General features: G+C 41.1%; 1 protein-coding gene across 4 annotated transcripts in view; it reads left to right on the top strand.

Moving 5' to 3' along the window:
- LOC121594894 (coatomer subunit beta') overlaps positions 1-21,383 on the top strand; it is a 73,146-nt gene that overhangs the window by 45,285 nt on the left and 6,478 nt on the right. For 3 of the 4 annotated variants that reach the window (XM_041918695.1, XM_041918694.1, XM_041918696.1), the window contains exon 2: positions 8,827-9,056. In XM_041918695.1, coding sequence (XP_041774629.1) covers positions 8,827-9,056 — 230 coding nt within the window. Of the gene's footprint in view, positions 1-8,826; positions 9,057-20,816; positions 20,938-21,383 lie in introns of those variants that run through there. The other variant, XM_041918697.1, reaches the window with a different exon arrangement.

The raw sequence follows: 21,383 nt of genomic DNA, 5'->3' as shown, positions 1-21,383 counted from the left end.
TCATTCGAGAATAAGATCCGCACGGTTCAACGATCGCTGTAGTAGCTCATTTGGCGAAAAGCAGATTTAATACAGCACAAAGGAAGAACGCACGCCTCTAAACCCAACTGCTCAGTAATCGTTCCCGAAACAAGGCTAAGCCGTGAAGCTGTAAGTTTATTGATATTTTTAATTTGTTTTAAAACATTTCATTCTCCCTTCGAGCGTAAATTGTTGTGCCGTGATGTGCTTGCTGCTTTGCATCCCGATCCGAGTCCGTTTTGAAACCTCGCCACGGCCTGTGACGAGGTGCGCAAAAGCCAGCCAGGATGGGAGGTCATGGTTATGCGCGGTGGAAATATTACCAAAGAGATCAAAGGCGAACCGGAAAATCAAAGGCATTTCGTTTTATACTGCTCGCTCAAATTGCTCCTTAAGGACCGGTACGCTGGCAATGACGACGTCGGCAACCTGTTTCACCGTTTCCCCGCCATTTTAGGACTACAGTATCTACAAGGGCTCTTTTAAACGAGCGTACCATACCGCCCACCAATATCGCTTTCTGCCCGGGACAACCGGGGGTGCTATTGTGGAGTTTGGACCATGATTCATATACCGGGGAGGATCGTTAAATGCGTACAATCTCGTTATGAATGTTCAAAGTTTTCCATACGAACGCCGGGTAACTGTGCTACAGCTACTGCTTCTGCTACTACTGATGATGATGCTGATAGTGTTGTTGTTGTTGTTGTTGTTGTTGTTGTTGATGATGATGATGGTGAGCTTTAGGAAGCACTCCTCTGTTCGTTGCTCAGATCGGACTGTGTGCAAAAGGACGAACGCGCGATGGTTTACCCAAAGCACTACGTCTCCCGGTCCCGTCTTTACAGGAGTGTGCGAGTGAGCTCGTTTGTCCTTTGTGTTGCTGTTTCCTGTTTATGTTATCCCATTAAATTTTATGATTGATGTTGTCGCTGTTGTCTACACGATGACAGACGCCGTCTTGCGCAGGACATTGGTCGATTGGTCGGTTGGATAACTATCCTAACGCTACTCGTCTTTGTGCTTGGAACAGTTTTGATTTCCGCGAACGGGCAAGCTTGATCGATTGATCGACCTTATGTTTGACATTTTTGTTCAATAGAGGTAACAAAACTGTGGCTGGGAAAGTTAATCATACGGTCGTAAGGTATATTAAATAATGTAAATGATTAGCGAAGGAGAAACGACGACAAATCCAATAAGAACGTTACCGTTCTTTCGGTACAAAGATGTCATTTTTAATGATTTCCTTTTATAGGCTTCGTGATTGAGCTTGTGTTAATAAATAGCTGCATTTTTTTTTTTTTTCAAATATTAATTCGTAAGCAACCATACTACTGGAAAAGCTTGAACGACGATGCTGGTTGTGCAATATAGTTTGTGTCGCTTTAATTCCACCTCCAACACACCATTCATGTAATGGTGAAAAAGAGCCACCGGGGCAGCTACAGGCGAACGGTAGCAATCGGATCGGATTAAATTGAAATACCTCAACCCACGTACCAGCGCCGCAGCGTACCAGTGCTCGTCTGCATGCCGGTACGCAAATGCCCTGCAACGATGCGCGCTCATCATGCATACGCATATTCCCGCTGATTGCGATCAGAAGTGAAATGAATTACATGGTATTATATTAATAAATCGAGTTGTAAACAAATAACGAAAATATTTATGCCATTTAAATATATTATTCAAATTTGCTACCGCACTGTGCAGCACCATGCAGCGAGTGGTGCATTCGTGCATTCGTCAGGCACATTGAGGGGCGCAGGCTGCAGCATGGTGCACGCGGGGCGAATCACACAGACACGCTGTGAGAAAATATTTATCGTACCATTTGGATGCGCCCTGTCTCAATGTTGGCCGATGATATGCTGATACCTACCGCGCCAAAGTGCATTTGCCAGTCCCGGGTTGCAATGAGTGGTACATATTGTTATGCTTAAAACCCGGCAGGAAAGCTCTTGCGATTGATAGACAGCCGTGCGGAGGGTGAAACGGGAATACGCACTGCAGGCAGCGGGGAGAAGATTGGTTTTCAAACAAACCAATATCATTAAATGGCCCTCCCATTGGTGCGGGGCAGTGGGACAGTTGGGGACACAAATTATGACTGCTTCAACATAATAATGTTGACATTAAAATTTTAAAACGACATAAACATATCTGACAGCTATTACGATTTAATATCGTTCTCGGATTTTACGCATCCATGATGCAATATCTATGATGAAAGCGGGGTCCTCGTCGATCGTTAAATGCTGCTACCATCCACTGAACCCAATCCAGAGGGTGTTGGGCGGGAGGTAGAAACGCACGAACTCACCCATTCAGCGTACCGATTGGTGATGGCTATTGTATTTGCTGCTATCACCACATCAGCCAGTTGATTACTAGACCCGATCATAATTTTCCTCTGACATGGATGTAAATGTACTCCGGGGCCCAGCCGGCCCAGCCGGTGTGCCTCTATTGTGGTTTATCGATGCGAGTTGTGCATTTTATAGGCTGGAGAATGTTACAGTATAATTAATTCATAAAAGAGTCATTACGATGGAAAGCTATCTTTCATTCACCTGCTAAAGCCTTTGCGATCGATGGTGGTTGTTGGTTGAGAATTGTGCAATTTGATGAATAGAACAATTTCTGTGCTATAGTGTCCAATGATTGCAACTGTGTTTTGTTTTCGTACACAGCACACTAAATGTAATGCATTTGTTTTTATTGCATTTCAATGACTCTTGCAAATTAATCTGTTTGCAATCCAATTATAATGAATGTAGCCGAACTCCGTTATAATGGCAAACAGTCGTCAATTATTTTTCTCGTTGATTTTCCAGTGCTTGTGTGCACTGCTAATGGTAGCAGAAAGAGCCCAATACTACAAATATTTAAAATAATTTTTTAATTGCCAAGCGATTGGATCAGTGCTTCAAATACATAGCAGTAGCAAAAGCTTTGCATTGATCGAAGCGACATACAAATCGCAATAGGAAAAATGGAAATCAAATCGACGTTAACTCACAGCCGTTACAGTAACATGATCACTTATAAATTATGAAAGCAAAATTTGATGCAATAAATTATCCTTTCTATTTAATTAGCAATAGTAACCAAAATCCAAACCAAACCAACTCATTGACAGGATGTTCCCATTAGTCGCCCTTACCCATACACGTAGTAAGATTTCAAAGCAGCAAACCTACATCAAATATTGTAGTAAAAAAACTGACAAGAACAAAAAAAAACACTCGGCTCGGAAAAACAGCTTTTATCAAAAACTACTATTTCCTGCGTAGTTTTTGTAACAACCATTGGCATACCTACACCTATTCACCGCTCTCTATGCGCAAGAAATCCCATCACGCGCTACTTCAGCTACCCAGTTCCATTTCCCAACAGCATCGCTGCCCACTGTTAACCCCAGGACCAAACCCGGCACCATCAGCCCGGTACCTTTTATCTACCCAAACCGGTGACCTATGCTCCTCCGTCCATGATCATCCAACACACGGGTGTTTTTGCAAATGGACGCCCGAACGAGGCGAGTTTATCATCGAGGTACCTTTATCTACCAGCACCCAAGCGTGGCACTAGTGGCCCGGAGCGAGCTAAAAACTAAACACACATCCTTTCATATCCTTGCGCGGTACCCGCCTCGGACGTCGGTGCTATAGAGGCCCGCTAGAATCTGCCAGCTAGCGTTGTACGACGTGCACGATATGGCGAGCACTTCCCCATAGGGTCATCCGGCAAACTCTCCACTCCCGTGATACTGGCATCCCAGTGTCGCTGCAGCGCTCGTTTATTTATATTTGCTACAACCGTATGGACGAACCATTTTTTAATATTTTTCCATAACGAGCTGAACTGAACAAACTGCCTTTTATGTGCGGCTTGTAGCATTGCAAACTTTATTGCATAGTCGAGGTAATAAAAAAGAGTACACCCAGTGCCGGTTGCAGACACACTCACACACCCTGCTCCCAGCTCCCAGGGTTGATGTTATATTCTATTCGATACTTTTCGTTGTCAGACAACACCGACTGCTCTTTTCCCCATGCAACCTACACTATCGCATATAATTCGCATCTCTTTTTTCAAGCACCATACTTCTTTGCTACATCTTTGGGTCTTTTATGCTCTATCGCAGTCAACTGAAAGCAGCTGAAAGGAGTATTTTGGTAAGGGGGGGGGGGGGGGGGGGGGTAGGAAGAGACCGACCATAGTTGATGTGTTTGTTTGCACGATTCCGATTAGATTCAGCACTGGCGCTGAAGCTAGGTGCTATCGTTGCCGTGCGTTATACAGTGCAGTTATAAAAAATAAAACACTGACAGCTCTTGACAACTGCATTGAGAATCTACCTAAGTCCGAAAAACATGATCTTCCATCATATCGCTTTGCGTTAAAATAATATTTAATATGGATTTCCTCTTGTTTGGTATATGTTTAATTTTTATTTACAAAATTATATTGACACCAATGTTGAAATGAATCATCCGAAACTATTAACTCAAATGCAAAAGTCTCAAACTTTCCCTTAAAATTATATTTTACCAATTATCTTTACATCGTTTCTATCATGTTTTACATCTTTTTGTTAGCTTATATTTCAAATGGCCATCAACATAGCGTTTCATCCTAACCGTATCAATAAACGTTACGTAATAACAGATTGCGCATATATTTATCTGTCAAATGGATCGGTTTAAACTGCATCTCAATGGATCGGTTATCTGTAAAAAAAATAATATATCTCGGACACATAATCTTGAAAATGTATGTGCAATCTTGGCGCAATATGAAATTGTGAGGAAATGACGTTTATAGCTCAGGGTTGGCTAAGCGAAATGATATATTTTTTGACAAAACGAATATATGCGCAATCTGAGATTGCGCATCGTGTATTAATACGGTAAGATTTTAAAAATAACTTTAACAAATGATGCTCAAAGAGTATTCTGCATTTCAACCAATAATTAATTAGCAATGTTTGAGTGCAATTTAAATGTATTGGCAGAAAATGCAAACTTTAAGTACAGTCTGTTCCCGAGTTACGCTGTTTGTGCGTTCCCGAGGAATCCGACTAACTCGAATATCCGCGTATGTCGAATTTCACGGTTTTCGATCAAAATACAATTGGTTACTCGGTATTTTTATTAGTAAAATTAGTACTTTTATACACTGTATCATTTGTATGCTACGATTGGTGCAAAATATTCTGATATTTTTTTATTATTAACTGGATTAAGTGGATAAAATTTATTGGAAAAAATGCAATTTACACTGTATGGGGCAGTTCTTGAATCAAATTGTACTGATTTGACATTTTATCTGTCAAATTTAGAAAACCGCGTATCTCCGCATCCGCGTGTGTTGAGAACCGCGCAGCTCGGGAACAGACTGTACCGTGAAACGATGAATAAGTTTTTTCTTCATTTTAATATTAGGCATTATCCATAAATTACGTGAAGCAAAAATTATAATTATCAACCTGTTGTCCCCAAAGTAAAACTAAATGTAACACTTGAGAGTATTCCACTTGCCTCATAATCTATTGCCCGTCTTGGCTCAAAAGGACTCTTTGCCACAGTGAACCACAGTTTAGCACAAAGCATAGCCGCTGTAAATCCATTTCCTGCTACACAATTCCCACTCTGTGTCACCAAACTCCAATCCATCAACTCTATCGGGAATCGTTTAAACAAATACCAATTGACGAAAAACACCATCCACCTTTCCAAACCGTCACGTACCCGATTTGTATGGCTGCTATTTTGCGGAAGCTGTCCATTGTGTGCCACACAAACAATACTAACAAAACAGGGGACCAAAGGCAACGCAATTGCACCACACGGGTAAAAGTGCATTGTAAAAGTTTTGCCATTCAATATATTGGGTGTCAATAGGCACAAAATTGGCGCGTGCAAAATGCTCAAACACACAGCTGTGAACGGGTTTTTTTCCGAAGCGTTCGGGCTTTGAATGGTGGCATTGTTGTTATTTTTGTCACCATTTGTCCCTGCATGCTTGGGGATATTTTTTTGTATTGCATTGATTTAGTTGCTTCTTGTTCGCCTTCTGGATCAAGCAAAATGTCATCCATTAATAAATGAATGGAAGCTATGCGCGGTACATTAATTACTCAATGATTTGATTGGTAGCAATGCGGAAATGCATATTAATATGTTTGTTTGCAGCATATCCTTTGTCTTTAAGGGTCTTGTCCCGCTAGTGAAATCTCATACAATGACATTTGTTTTAGTTGAACGTGTGTGCCATGATGGGATGATCATTCGGTTTTCTGTGTACATAATTCCATTTATTTGATAAGATTAGAGCTCATATTTTTGTTTCATTTTAATCTCTTGTACCCTTGTACTCACACACGCACACACACTCACTCACACACAGGCACACGTTTGATGATCACGAGATATTTATGTAAATTAAACACATAATGTCCTATCTTCCACTCCATCCTGAAGCACCATTGTAGAGAGGAGGGAGCACTTAGTACCGAATTACAAGAGTTACTTGTAGCTGCATAAACAGAAATTTGCTACAAACCCTGCAACATCTTAACTAAACAGTCCGGGAGAGGGGAAAAAGTCAACAAGATCTACGGCGGGTTTTGATGATGGTGTAGAGGTTTGCACTTCCCCCTTGTTTATAGCGTGCAAGGATTCCAACGAAACCCTAACGCAAAGGCCATGGAGAAAACCACTTGCTTTCACGCGGGGTGAGTGTTTTGGTTGCATGTATTAATAAACACATTTTCTCGACTCGGTCGGGAACGGATGGGCAAGGTAGCTACGTATTAATAAAGACATTTGTTCCCGTTTTGCGAATGACACTGACGTGGCCTGTGGTCGGCCTGGGAAAACCTGCGCTCGTCCTCGCGCAAATCGTCTTGGTTGGTGCTTAATTACCATACATTAAAAATTGATAATTCAGACGAAGGAAGGAAGAAGATGTGGTTAAAGCCTTTTAATATGGTGTAATTTTTCAATACGACAAAGAGAAAGAGAGAGATTTCGATTTTTTAAGGTTTTGTTGGTGACCTAAAGTACAATAGGAAGTATTTGGCCTGTTTTAATTGGTCGTCGGTTTGAAATATGTTGTAATGACAATATGACGATGCTTGTTTGTTTGATGTTAAAAAAAACTCAAACAACTCATTAATTTGAATTTCAATGTACGAGAAATCGATGCAACAAATAACTAGTGCCCGTATAAGACTAATTACTCAAATTACTCGAAATTAATTTTGAAAAACTCTGACCTACGATTTATATTAAGTTCTCATAATAATGAAAATCTGACCAGAATCATTTTCTAAATGCTTGCATGTACTACAATGGTACATCAATCATCATCTCGACATCGCATGAAGAATTCGACTAGAATCAAGTTCAAGTATATTAAACTCTTGAGCGTAGAAAGAGGGTATGGAGAGTAAATTAAAAATGAATAATATCATCTGACTGTTTATTTGGCAAAAACAACTCACATCCTCAAAACCAAGTCCTCGCCGAAACGAAAAGTGTGCGCCCTCCTCTTGCACCTCCCGGGGATTTTACTTCCAAACGCGTTACTAATTGAATTTGCATACGGTGTTCCACAGCCACTTCGACATCAGTGGCAAGCACTGCTTGCTTTCCGAATGTCCTCCCTCAAACACACCAACACGCACACACACACATACACTAACCGCCTCTGTGTCTTCTGCAACCAAACCTGATCTTTCCCTTAGTTTCATTGAGTTCCAGAAGCAAACGTTCCTAGCAGCTCGTCCTACCTCCTCCCGTGTCCGGGGCAGGATGCTCTCGCTCTCGTTTAAAGGGTGCCCGAGGTTTGTTCCCGGGTTTTAGGCATCGCTCAAGCTACGTACCACAAACAGCTACGGCAGTCCTTGACAGGGCCGGTTTGATATCGATTTCGGTGGACATGATGCGTAACGGTTGTTGGTCCTGCGCCGTCGGGCCATACGGTATGCTGTACGGGCTGGCCTGGCAAACGCCCTGCTTTGGGGGAGAAGTTGTGCTGCCGGAAAGGCCTCATAGACCGGCAATGCTTAAAGTTCACACAAATCGTGGCATTCGAAACAGACGCCCGTGTCCCGTGCTGGAGCTGCGAAATTCGTTTCCGCAAACGATGCGACCACCGCAAACCCCATGCGCTTGCCGCCATAAATTCCGCACATTCTTGAAAGGTTACGTCCCCAGTAACCAAGGGAAATTTCGTTCGTTACGCAGTTATTTTGATACATGCGTTTTGATTCAGCGTGGAACTGGATGTAAAACTATTATGACATTCGAGTAAATTATTACTGTTAAAAATTCAATCCCTCTTAGCTCGTTCATCCGCAGGGAAGACATTGCATACATTTCCAAGTTTTACTTTAATGACAATCATGTACTGAAATCCTCCTTATCCCATCAGTTCAAGCTACTGGGTTGCCCTCTGTTTGAGTGTTTTTTTTTTGTCTTGCCTTTTCTCTTCTTTTTCGTATCAACACGTTGCACAAGATTTATCGATTTCTTTAAAGCGAAGTAGTGCACCAAACTGTGGCAGGGGTGTCCCACAAAACGAAGGCAATATTTTAACCATCTTTCACTTCCAAGCGTGTTGTTGCGGTTTGTTATATTATGAGTTTGGGGCAACAACAACAACAAAATCTTCAATACGGATATGAACGGTCTATTTAGGTGAAATTTTGTCCCACGTTCGCTGACAATTGCAATGCTGTGTTTGATATATAGATTAATTCCAGTTTATGCTGGTTTCAATTAATTTCAGGTGATACAATCAATGTACAGGATATTGCATGCATTACACACCGGATCGACAAGAATAGTGTAGCTTTGAGTCGAGCATACAGTGCAAACTATCTCATTTGCTGCAGTTTCATTCTACAACTTTTCACCATGGGACACATGAAAAATAAACGCCGCAATCAGGCAAAAGAGGCCGCTTTGCAAAGGGAGGAACGATTGCGCCGATTGGAAGAAATGGATCTGGAAAATATGGTATGTGTTGTTTGGATAACTTTTTTAGGGGTTTTCATAATTTTGGGACACTTTAGTCACTCATTCTTTCATTGAAAATTCCAGTTGAATTACAAATTAGCCTCACCAAAAATGGTTCCGCAGAGTTCATTTCCTATAGGAAATGGTCAAGAAAGTGTCCCAAAATTATTAGAACATATGAAAAATCCTGTAATCCCATAATAACAAAAGACAATAATAGATTTAGTTCAGTTTTTAGAACGAAGTATCATAATTACAAAGGATTTATTGAGAAATGTTTTTCACAATCTGTACTTCTGCATAGTACAAACCCTTGATCCTTTTAGTTTTTTTTTTGGCACTACAGTACCTTACAGATCCGATTTGGCGCGTGTAATGCATAAATGCAGAACAAAAGGATACGCCACGTGTCGGGTGATGATGGTAGATTTGTGTCTTCCGCTGACGTAGTTCGTTGTAGTAATACTTTTGTCCTGTGACCGAAGGGTTCCTTCTTCTAAAGAGGTCGAGATGGTGCCATTTCTTCCTGTGGCCTACACCGTCTAAATGTGCGACACAATACAGTGACAGAATCCAATCGTCACCTTACACCAACCGTACATCGCATCCGGCGCGAAAGTGCACGTTGTTCTCCATTGTTTGTTATGCAAAACAAGTTCTGTTCTTGCAGAAATGTTTCGCCTGGAAGCTGGTGAAGGCAGAAGTTGGTGAAAAAGTGTGAAAAGATTTACGATCTTAAAGAGGCTGCAGTAAAACGATGAACCTTACTGGGGGATTGCATTCAAAAAGGCAACGGTATCAATTAACAAATCCACTAACATGTCTCAAGAAGACCGTTCAATTTCACTTACAAACACACACACACACACACACACACACACACACACATACTGTGATACAGCTTCAATCGTAGCGCTCATTATCCTTATCTACTCACCTCCATTACACACTTCATCATGTCCGGTTCGGCCGATGGAGTGCCGAGAGCAATCCGAAGGCAAATTAAATCATTTGTTTTTATTGTGCCAACTTATCACATTACACGCAGTGGAGTGGTTGGAAAAGTTTGCCAGCAACAACACGTCGGTACCCATTAAGTGTTTCCCATCCGATATGTTTTCGGCAGAATCTACGGTGTGCCGGTTCCGGATACGGGGACCAGATCATGCCAGCACGGCGAAAGGCGTTCGTTTCTACACCTCAGCTAAAGTGCCGCAATTCGAGAATCTTTCTGGGCGGGTGTGTCTAGGCTTTCATCGGATTGTGTTTTGTGTATGTGCATGTGTTTCTAGCTCGGAGGGAACAGGCCTCCATTTATCCGATCAGCATGCTCGCGAGGCGGTTTTGTGGTGTACAAAGGGTGGGCCGCTTGGGCGTGCAGTACTTTGGAGGTTTCTTTTGTGTTTTGACTTCAACCTGAAAATAGCACGCACACACCTTCCACAGGTGATTTTTGTAAAAGGTTCTCATTTTAATGCCCGAGGGGTGGGAGACAGTGTTTTCCCTTCGCTTCTCTCGCCCCGGATGTGGGATAGATTGCGGTTCTCGGTGTCGTAAATCGAGAGGTTAAGAACGGTTCTCACACCGATGGTATGAGCCATTTGCAGTCGAAGCAGTTTGTTGAGACATTTCGGAAACCATCCCTTCGGGACCGGCGTCCTGTGCGGTATAAAGTTCTCAAATGACACATTCAAATGGCGCTTGGGTTGTAATACTATCGGCATGCCCACAATCGCCGTTTGAATTAGATTACCGGCGAGCGAGCGATGGATCTGTTTATTATCCGTTTAGCAGGTAAATGCAGGTTCTTTTCGGTTAAAATCGGCGTCAGTAACGTTTGTGAAGATGCTTAAGAACCCCTGGTGCTGCAATGAATAAAAGCATTCGATTCCCTGCTGGTTCTATCGCGAGCTATCTACGCATCTAGCCAGCTGTGGGCTGTTGTATTCAGCGTAGAAAACAGCTACCCGTAACCATGGTGCTGGTGAGTAGCGCGTTTTTTCCTCTGTTGTTTGTTGCAGGGGACATAAACCAGAAATACAAGCTGAATCTAATAATTGTGTGCATTGATCTAATCTTGATTGTGCCGCCAATTGACAGGAAAGGGCGGCAAATGAGCGACAGGGGTTCCGCACTCTTGCGCAGAGACGCCCAAGGGGTTGGTATCAATTTGCGTTAATACGATTTATCAGCAACCTGGACTTGTAAGCGAAGGACCGGCAGCAACCGACCGCAGGCGATGGTCTTTTCCGAGAGTGTGAAAAACCGTAACCGGGAGCGGAACCGTTCTCGGATGATGCTAAAAGCCTGATAACCAAATGGTTTCCTTTTTGGCTGAAAGCATTAATACTTATGATAGTGGAGGGCGAGAGTAAGAGAGAAAGAGAGGAGGGGAGGAGAAAGAGTATTATTTTGGTAAAAGAAAAAATCATTGGGGTTATTATAACACGATATGTAGTACATAAATAATTTCTATCAATTTTCACTGTAATACTGTTGTAATACAGATCATTATTCTGTCGGCATGCCACTGGCATGCCCTACGCCCTAGGGCACTAAAACTTCAAACAGAACGCAACGTAATGCAACCGTCCATGACAGTGGCCAGGATCGTTTGTCGGTGAACAAAATAAACATACCACACTCAGTTAAAACCCGCAAACTCTTCCACCCGACTACCGTCGTCGTCGTCGAGTGTTGCTGACAGATAATCGAGAATTGTTACACAAGTTGCTGCTATTGTGAACACTCACACAACAGAAAAGTCAGTATCGGTCAAAAGGAAGGAAGGATCCTGGGGGTGACAGAGTAAACCAAGTTTGAAGCTAATGTACAAAACCACGTGGCACCCAAGGGGTCACGTGCCGCCGATCAACACCTTCACCAGGAATCAGAAGGCCACTATATGCCGCTGCCCCTGACAAGGGTATGCCACATGGCCTCATGGAATCAGGTTCAGCAGTGGTGATATCATTTATCCTAAAGGTGATTTTTTCCTATTTTCAGCAGGCAGCTTACCTACACCCGGACGCTCTAACAAAAGAAGTGTACAATTCAACATGTTTTCGGGTTTTTGTATGGGTTTGGTAATGTTTTCGACTTTATTTAATTAGTTTCATTGACGAACGAACGAGACCCGACACCCGACGTTATCCTAGGCCTTTTCTTCGTGCATGATTTTTTTTTTAAATACACAATCAAGCTTTTGTTACAAAATTAGGGAAATTAACCAAGATCCTGACGGTGTACATTCTGTTCTCGGGATACGCGGTTTAAAATTTGGGAAAATAGTAAGTCGAGAATCGCGTATCTCGGAAACAGACTATGCATGCTATTTTTCACCATCAGGACCTGTATTTGGAGACTAATTCGGCAAAAGTAAAGAAACATTGCTATCGTGTTAACCTTATCCGTCTATACACCGCATTAAAACACAACATTTCTCAATCATAAATTGTTTATTGCATCCTTCTCCTTGAGTATGTTACTACAAGTTGAAGGAATGGGAAATCTATCGCTTTCGCACCCTACAAATCTATCGATTTCGCATCCCTACATTCCATTGGGGCTGTTAATGGCTAACGAACGCATTCCTTTGGCATTCCTTTAATTCCACACCACATCATCATGGCCAGTAGCCATCATGTGCTATGTATTAGCGCGTGGCCACGGAGGTGAAAAAATGTTGAAAATTTTTTCAACTTTGTCAAAATTGCTTGTCAACTGCAAAAAAGAGCTTTTCTCGTGGCCGCACCAAAAACATACACAAAAATGACAAAAGCTCCAACATCTGAATATCATCGATATGTTGTTTAAGAAGCGCGAAATAGGTACATAAATCAATTAGAATCATGCATTTTAGCATTATTATCATAGCAATGGGTCACAACTGCGCCAAATAGCTGTTTGTTTACGCATTTTCGCAAACGTCAAATTTTGTCACTTTTTGTCAACTTTTGTCAACTTTATTTCCTGGCTGCTCCAGGTTACAAAATTTTGACAAAAGCTCACGTTTTGAAAAATTTGTCAGCATGAGAGTGACATCATGGCCTTTCGCCTTATAATGAGATCTGTACGCAGATATTGGCGAATTTTTCCAGGTGGAATAGAAACAGGAAAGTATTGAATTTCACACTACAGTGAATAGTACGGCGTTAGTGGGGCAGAATGTACTAGCTGGATCATTTGTGTAAACGTTTCCTGTTGATGTGAAATAACCACAAGTAATTAAATCGTTGTTTGTATGATATTATTTTTCTTTCAAAATATTCTACCTTCTTCTTCTTCTGTAATACGAATCTAGCAATAACTAAGGCGGCGCTCTAGCAGCAATCGAACACGACATCCGACACGAACAAACCCATATAATCATATGGAGGTGCACTGTCAGACACAAACAAACAAACAAGACAAACATGTCAAATCCCATACATTTTTCATGTTCGATGTCGTGTTCGATTGATGCTAGAGCGCCGGGTAACGCTGCGTTACTGCAGGGTTCTTGGACCGCTTGATAAGCAGCGACTGTTGTGCATGTGCAAACTATGACACGAACCAAAGTAGAACAAAACCCTATAATCAGACTACTTTGATCAGCTTACTCGTTTTATCTGTTTTTCATTGGACATTTTCTTGCGCGCGTGTTTTCGGTTGCACACTTTCTCTCTTGCCCTATTTCTCGTATTGCTCTCTCAATCATTAATTTCGCAAAGAAGAACTTGCTATTCTGTATTTTTTAGTCACTCTCTCTCTCTCTCTCTCTCACTCTCTCTCTCTCTCTCTCTCTCTCTCTCTCTCTCTCTCTCTATCTTTCTTTCTCTATCTCTCTCTCTCTCTCTCCCTTTCTTTCTGAATTATGTGTCTTTTTTCTATATTTAACTCTAAATCCGCTTTTTTAGCAGCTCAAAGAAACATATGAACTTTATCTAATTTTTGGAGTTGCAATGACAGTTGGAGGATCAATCACTTGCTTGGTGACATTTTGATTACCACCCAACGCTTGGTCAGTCACTTGGTCTCGACATTTTTGTCGGCGATAATCACGACATTCTTGGAATATACTTGGCGCGTGAGCTCAAGCAACAAAATGTGTTGTGATCATCGCAACCTCGCTAGCTTGAACGGAGTGTAGTAGGCTTTAGTTAAATACAGTGGCGGATTAAGCGTATCGGGGGCTCTAGGCGGTAAGATGAGTTGAGCCCCCCTGTAAATGGTAATTGGTGTTTTAGGGAAGGGGGTGTATGGTACTGGTACTGAACTTGCTGTAGGGAGATTGAACAGTGACAACATGTTATACATACGGCATACTATAGACTAGCGATCTACGAGGCCCCTATATTGGCGGGGCCCCGAGCGACCGCCTAGTCCGCCTACCGTTAGATCCGCGACTGGTTAAATAGAGAATAAATCAGTCGGTATTTTCCACTCGTTAAAACCAGCAGTTTCCAACAAAATGAGTATGCTTTCTCCCTCTGTCTGGGTTGATTATCTGTCGGTCGAACAGAGTAAGAAAACATGCTCATTATGTTTATTCGAACTACTCGCAAGCACCGTATATCTCACATAACCTTCGCGAAGATCACCGACTGAAAATTTCGCGACCAAGTGACTGAACAAGAGTTGGTTGCACACAATGTCACCAAGCATGTGATGGTCGCACCAACTGTTTGAGGCTCGCTTCTGATCAAAATTTAAGTTGAAATGTTACATTTTCCAAGACGGATAATGCGTACCATCCGGTAATCATGTACAGAGGGCCTCAACAATTCTTACTACTTAGGGCCCCCGACACTGTAAATCCGCCACTGCTGGCAATAATGTTTTAAGAAGAGCAGAAATATTATTCAACTTAATCCGGTTATGTTTTCCAATTTTAAATTAAAATTTTAAAAAAGAACATAAACATAAACAAATCAAGATCTCATCATAATATCGGTGAAAGACCATCACTGAGCCAGTAACCAGAAATGAAACAAAGATTGTCATCTAGAGGGACTAAGGTTTTGCCAGGAAATAAGACTAAATAAATCACCTGTACAGATCGCATACCTTCGAAATTCGTTTGCGTAACGGTGTAATAGGGATAAATTCACCAGTAATTATAAATGGAATCGATTTCTACTATTACCGATCGTTTCCGTTCCGTATTATGCCACGTACTTTAGTTGTTCTCTTTAAAGCACAATCGCACCTTGCCAGTAAAGCAAAATGCTTTAACACATTAAACACGCAACTTCGTAGCCATCTAATGGCATGGTAGGTATGGTACCAAGATTGGCCACCGTTCATGCCAAAATTACATTATTAAACAATCTTACAACCCCTTGAAACATTCAAGCCGAAGAGAGCGACCCGGCCCGCACCACCGTGGAGTGCTGTTGGACAGAAAATCTCAGAATTCGCACTGCACCTGTCAACAATGTGCCAACTTACCCGCCTGCCCTCAGGGATCAGGGACACTAGTGCGAAGCACTAGTATACCCATTGTCGCAGCAAAGAAGGTGCTGCCCTAGCCGGTGGACTTCTGCATTTGCATTGCCTCTCCACCCCCCAGCCCGGGGAAGGGTTGTTAGCCCATTATGCCACGGACGAACAATGTAAAATCGATTATGCTGCAGCAACATTGTTACCGCGCTTGGTTCGTTGTGAAACTTGGTTCAGTCAGGCAGGCGAGTTTGCAAATTTAACAATGGCTTTGTGTTGTACATCCTCGACCTGCCTTCGTTCACTTCGTTCTCTTACTCTCTATCTCTCTCTCTCTCTCTCTCTCTCTCTCTCTCTCTCTCTCTCTCTCTCTCACTCTCTCGGTCGATGGTTGGTTTGGTTGGAGAGTTTGTATTCTTTATTACATATTATTCTTCTACTGCACACCCAAACCGAAGCTGCCAACCTGGAGCTCTAGCCCCAAAAAAAGCGTCGGCGAAGAATTGCGGCAAGGATCTTCGAGTGTCAACACTTGAACTGGTTTCGTGAATGACGGTGAAGCACGAAAGCACCATCAAACAACCGAAACCGAGACAGACACGCTTCGTATGGTGCCCACAATTCGTGAAAAGCGTTCCTGTACCGCTTGCAGTCAGCGACGTTACTCACCTTCCCTACAAGGCCGTAGTGAATCGGTTTGCGTTTTATTACTGGCCTTCGCGGCGAACTCGCTTCCTTTCCTCTTTCCATGCCCCCCCCTCCCCCTCTACCTTCCCCACTACTTCCTCCTCTCCACATCCGGAAGTTGCTCGATGGCGGCTTTTAACAAGCTGCTTAATTGGAAAAGTTCCAACAAAATCCGGCCAGCAGAGTCTATATTTTTCACTCACCATTCGGTGGCGCACCTTACACGGATGCTGCATCTTTCCGAATGGTGTGAAGTTTCCAAGTTGGAGTGCCGGTGGAAGGAAAGACTTTAAGTGTCCCATCTTTCTTCGAGAACATTTTGTGTGTGTGTGTGTGTGTGTGTGTGTGTGTGTGTGTGTGTGTGTGTGTGTGTGTGTGTGTGTGTGTGTGTGTGTGTGTGTGTGTGTGTGTGTGTGTGTGTGTGTGTGTGTGTGTGTGTGTGTGTGTGTGTGTGTTCATTTTAACGGCAGACCAGACAGTACTTGGCGCAGGCAACAACGCCCGTTGGTCGATACTTTAATGGTAAAATGGCGATAAATTTCATTAAAGTGACACTAAATTATGGCCGCTGGTCGGAGCATCTCAAGCTGCGTGTTTGTTTTTTCCTTGTTTCTTTCTTACGAATCTCTAGAAACTTAGTCCTGTTTACCATTTTGGTTCATTTCATTTGGAATCAGTGCACTAATTCAGTCGTTAAGCGATCGTTTTTTTAACTTTTTATCTACGTTTATTTTATTTTTTTTTACACTTTTTGAATCCTAATCCTACTTGGGGTTGGAGAGCAGAATTTAGATTCTGCTAAAACATTGTTGTTGAGGTTTTTGTATCGCTTTTGTTTTATCTGATCAGGTTTGAACCGTTCTTCATTAAATTGTTTAAGCTCTCGTATAAAATTAAGCATTTTTTTAAATATTTTTAACTTTTTACTTTGGTTTGTAGTTTCAAACCAATCATTCCTGCAAAAAAAAAATAATCCTCTTTTTGATAATTATTATTATAATACTCAAAAAACTCTTAAAAAATTAAAGTAACACTTTAAATAAACGTCAAAAAATGTAATTATGTAATTATATAATGTAAAAAATGTTACTTCCTAAAATATGTTATTTGTATTTTTGGACGATTTTTAAATGCATTAGTTAGTATAAAAACCTTATTTTTCGAAGTGTCTTTATAGTTATGGTACGGCCATAAATCAATCAAAATTTCGTTTTTTTGTAATAAGTCATGTAATGATGATATAAAAATTTTCAAAAAAATTATAAAGATGTGAAATAGTATTTTGTACAATTCATACATTCACTGTTTTCAACTATCTCAACCAGATTTTCCACAAATCGCGAAAAACGACTGTCCGTATAGTTACGGTAGGCGCTGTAGTTACCGCGCATTTAAACGTGAAATTAGCCCCACTGCCGACATATTGATTCTGCATTCCTCTGTGACGTCCGATCGCTGATACTGTTTGTTCACCAAAACATCCTACCAGATTTACGAATTCGCCAGTTCACTCGTAACGATCATGTTTCGCATAGCAATCGTGGTTTGAATCGTAGCAGCCATTGGTCGCCACCTGCAGCGTTGAAACTGCATCTCGACTATCGTGTCTTTCCTCCTGCTGGGTCAGTCCGTCAGTCAAACTTCTTTAAACGCTCAGCCTCCAAACTCTCATTGAAGTAGATATTTATCGTCGCTTATGAACTGCCTCTGTTGGAAATACAAAGCGGAGCAAAGAATGGAAGGCAAAAGATACAATTAAACAAAAATCCCTTAAGGACGTTAGCACCGTTCCATGCAACTTTGCCTGTCAACGTATCATTTTTGCACGCTGTAAAGCAATGTACAAACAAAAAACAAAATAAATACTTTTTATAACCACTCACAAAAACACAACCTTGAGAACTTGTATTTTTTTAATTGTTCTTTTATTTTATTTTTTGCATGCACCTTTAACGATCGAGGTAAACAAGGCTTGCATGCTTTAATGCAGGTATGTCAAACTGGCGGCCCGCGTCAATTCTGAATGCGGCCCGCGAGAGTATTTTGAGAAATACTAAAAGCACTGCAAACCAAAAATCTGTTATTACTATTTGTCGAAGTGTATTACATTTTCCAGAAAAGAACAATCCTTTGTTGTTTTTTTCCGATCTTAGAATGTTACATCATTGATATTCGATTGGAGCCACTTATGTTTTTTGTCATAATCATGCCACCATAAATGTTATTAAAAATGATTGTAGCCAAGTTGGAATTATTTGTACCCAACATTCTGCAAGACGGATTAATGTAATTTCCAACCTCCCCGAAAATCAAAACCAAAATGATATGATTACACTTAAGCCTGAAGGATTTAGATTAAGGATAAAAATGATCGAAATGCCGAAGCCTTGCAATACAAAGCTTATTAATAGATCAGCTAGCACAGTCCTCAATTCCTAAATCCGCAAATCATCTCCCTTAAAGTGTCAAAAACAGATTTGCTGATCTGTATGGGATCACACACCACGACTCTTCCTCAGATAAAATTATCTTAAATTAAAAAAGTTATTCGTAAAATACGGGTTATAAGAAATGAATTTATCACCAGAACACTTGGAACTTGGAAAATAGCGAAAAATAATGTTTAAACACGTGTTATAACAATTTTCTTTTGATCTGTCAAAAAATTGCAGGCAAATATTTTTGTTAGTCATCCAGTGATGGATAGCTCGGATTGCTTGAAAAAGATTCACTACAGGCTGCTAGACTTCTCTGACTTCAATGAAAAAGTGTGTTTGACAGATATTTTCTAGCAGAACTGGCGTAAGGGAACGCGAGTAATGAAAAACGTCCTATTTTAAAAATAACATTGAAAGTACATTACATTTTTTTTCTCATATAAAAAAGAGCACATATAAAAAAATATCGCGAATTTGTACATAACAAACGATTCCAGATAAGAAGCGAGGAGTACAAAAAGTCAATTTGTTTAACAATAAAAATCTAAAAAAGTATTTTATATAAATATTGGGGTATATTTTCCATTCTCAACATTGCGGCCCGCTAATCACTGAAAATTTGTACTTGCGGCCCTCTGATGAAATGAGTTTGACACAGCTGCTTTAATGCATTATATGCATGCTTTAATGCATTTAATACACAATGAATAATTTATCCTGTGTGTGAAGTATTTTGGAATCAAAAAAATTGGACAAATGGAATCAAAATCTGCACGTTTTAATATTGAGTGTAAGATTAACTCTAACGCGATACTCTGGTGTGTTTTTCTACATATCAGCACAGGTCCGTTAGTGACAGTCTCTTCAACAGGAGGAATCTCGATCTTCAACATTTGAGTTCCCATGTTTCCTCGATCCACCAACGCTCTAACCGAACGCACAATGTCCAGTTTCAGGCTGACAAAAACACGTCTCAAATGGTCGAATAAGAAAGGGATCAAAACCCCTCGTTCAAGATATCAAATAACCGCACGCTGTAATGGCTTGTTATTTGGCGAGGTCTTCGAACGAAAGCGAATTCGTTGTCAGGTAATGGTTATTGCCATGTGTCCGTACCACCCAACGTGACAAACGATACGTGATACAACTGGCTTCTAAATCGGTTTACCTCAACATATTTACAAGTATGGTTTTAATTAGTCCACTTCATGTTAATAGCAATTAACAACAACAAAGAAAGAAAATTGATTAAAAGTCAATCAATAATGAACGATGCAACGAGCAATGGAACAGAACGTATCGAGTATTTAATTCACACTGAAACATCAATAAACACGTGATAAACAAAGAGAGTATGGTGAAATAAAATGTTCTCTTCATTGGATGAAAAATACAACTATAGCTACAATCTTAACCTCTTCTACAGTCCTAAAGACGGCCCTCGGTCACAGATTTAGGGCGGCCCCTAATCGGCCAGAAGAGGTGAAACCCCCGTTTAGGGTACTGATCGAGGTGGATGGAAGGTGTTGGTGTTGGTGGGTAGACTCGTTCATCTGTGGCCAACTGCCAAGTGGGGTCCCACTGTAATAGATGCTGGAACTATCTACCATCCACGAAATCCCGATCGACAGGACCCTTGACGACCACTCTGTTCACTTACCGTCAAACCCGCTTTTACTGATCTTAATTAAAAATGTCTTAAAATTTATTGTACCACGTAAACGGATCTGTCGGACGGACGGAGCACGGTATTAATAGAAATTGATAGAATGGATCACCGCGATGTCCTGGTCGTTGACTGTGTCGTATCTCAACATACATTTACTTCAATTAAATCGATCCTTTACCATGGACATATCTCATAAATATCTTTAAAATAAACATTTGTTCTTTGTAGTATCTAGAAATGAAAAAAATAATAATTCGCTTGGTTTTCATAAAGCACGTGAGCTAATCAGCAAACTTGAGAAAGAGTAAATTTGTTTAGTTTTTTTAACGTATTTTATTGCCGTTACGAATTCAAATTCAAACAAAGTTAGAAACAGGCATGTTCGAAAATAAAAGGGAGGAGCCAATTTTGCGCTCACTAGAGCGCACGTCCATAGTACAATGGGCAAACATTTCTAGCTATTCGGTCACAATACACATCGGAACTGGAGTTTGGTCAAAATTTGAGCGCCTCGGTGACATATGTCAAATCGTCATTCTTGCGATTGTCATCCATATGTCATCAAACTTAGCCACGTCGAAACCGTGTTTTCATGTTGGTGCTGAATTTTGTTAAATATCTTGTGTTAAACTATTATTAAACATAGTGCAATCAGCAGAAAATGGTTAGTAAACTCCCGGTGGTTTTGTGTAATTTAAATTTCAGCCGTGGGTGGGTGTGGGTATCTTGCAAAAGTGAACATTCCATACCCGGTGACAAACACACTGAATGAGTGAAATGAATGGTTGAAAATTTGTGCCTAATTAATGCTACATTTCGTGATTCTAAGTGCGACTTGTTTGTAAACGTTTCACTTTGTATGTTTTGGACAGCTATGGATCGGTGCTTTAGTATAGTTTTGCATCCGGTGCATTTAGATTGCTATGCACCCACGGATACGCCCAAATCAAAATCGTCCTCAAAGCTACAACTCCATCGTCATCACTTTTGCCGGATCGTCAATGGGAGCGATGTTGTTGTCGATTGTGATAAGTGATGTGGAAATGTCTTGGATTCCGTCGGCCATTCAGGGACCAGCAGGGTTAGAATCCCTGTGCAGCGAGTGTTTTA

The sequence above is a fragment of the Anopheles merus genome, chromosome 2L (assembly GCF_017562075.2).
Source record: "Anopheles merus strain MAF chromosome 2L, AmerM5.1, whole genome shotgun sequence".
NCBI lineage: Eukaryota > Metazoa > Arthropoda > Insecta > Diptera > Culicidae > Anopheles > Anopheles merus.
This window is presented reverse-complemented; position numbering and strand designations above follow the sequence as displayed.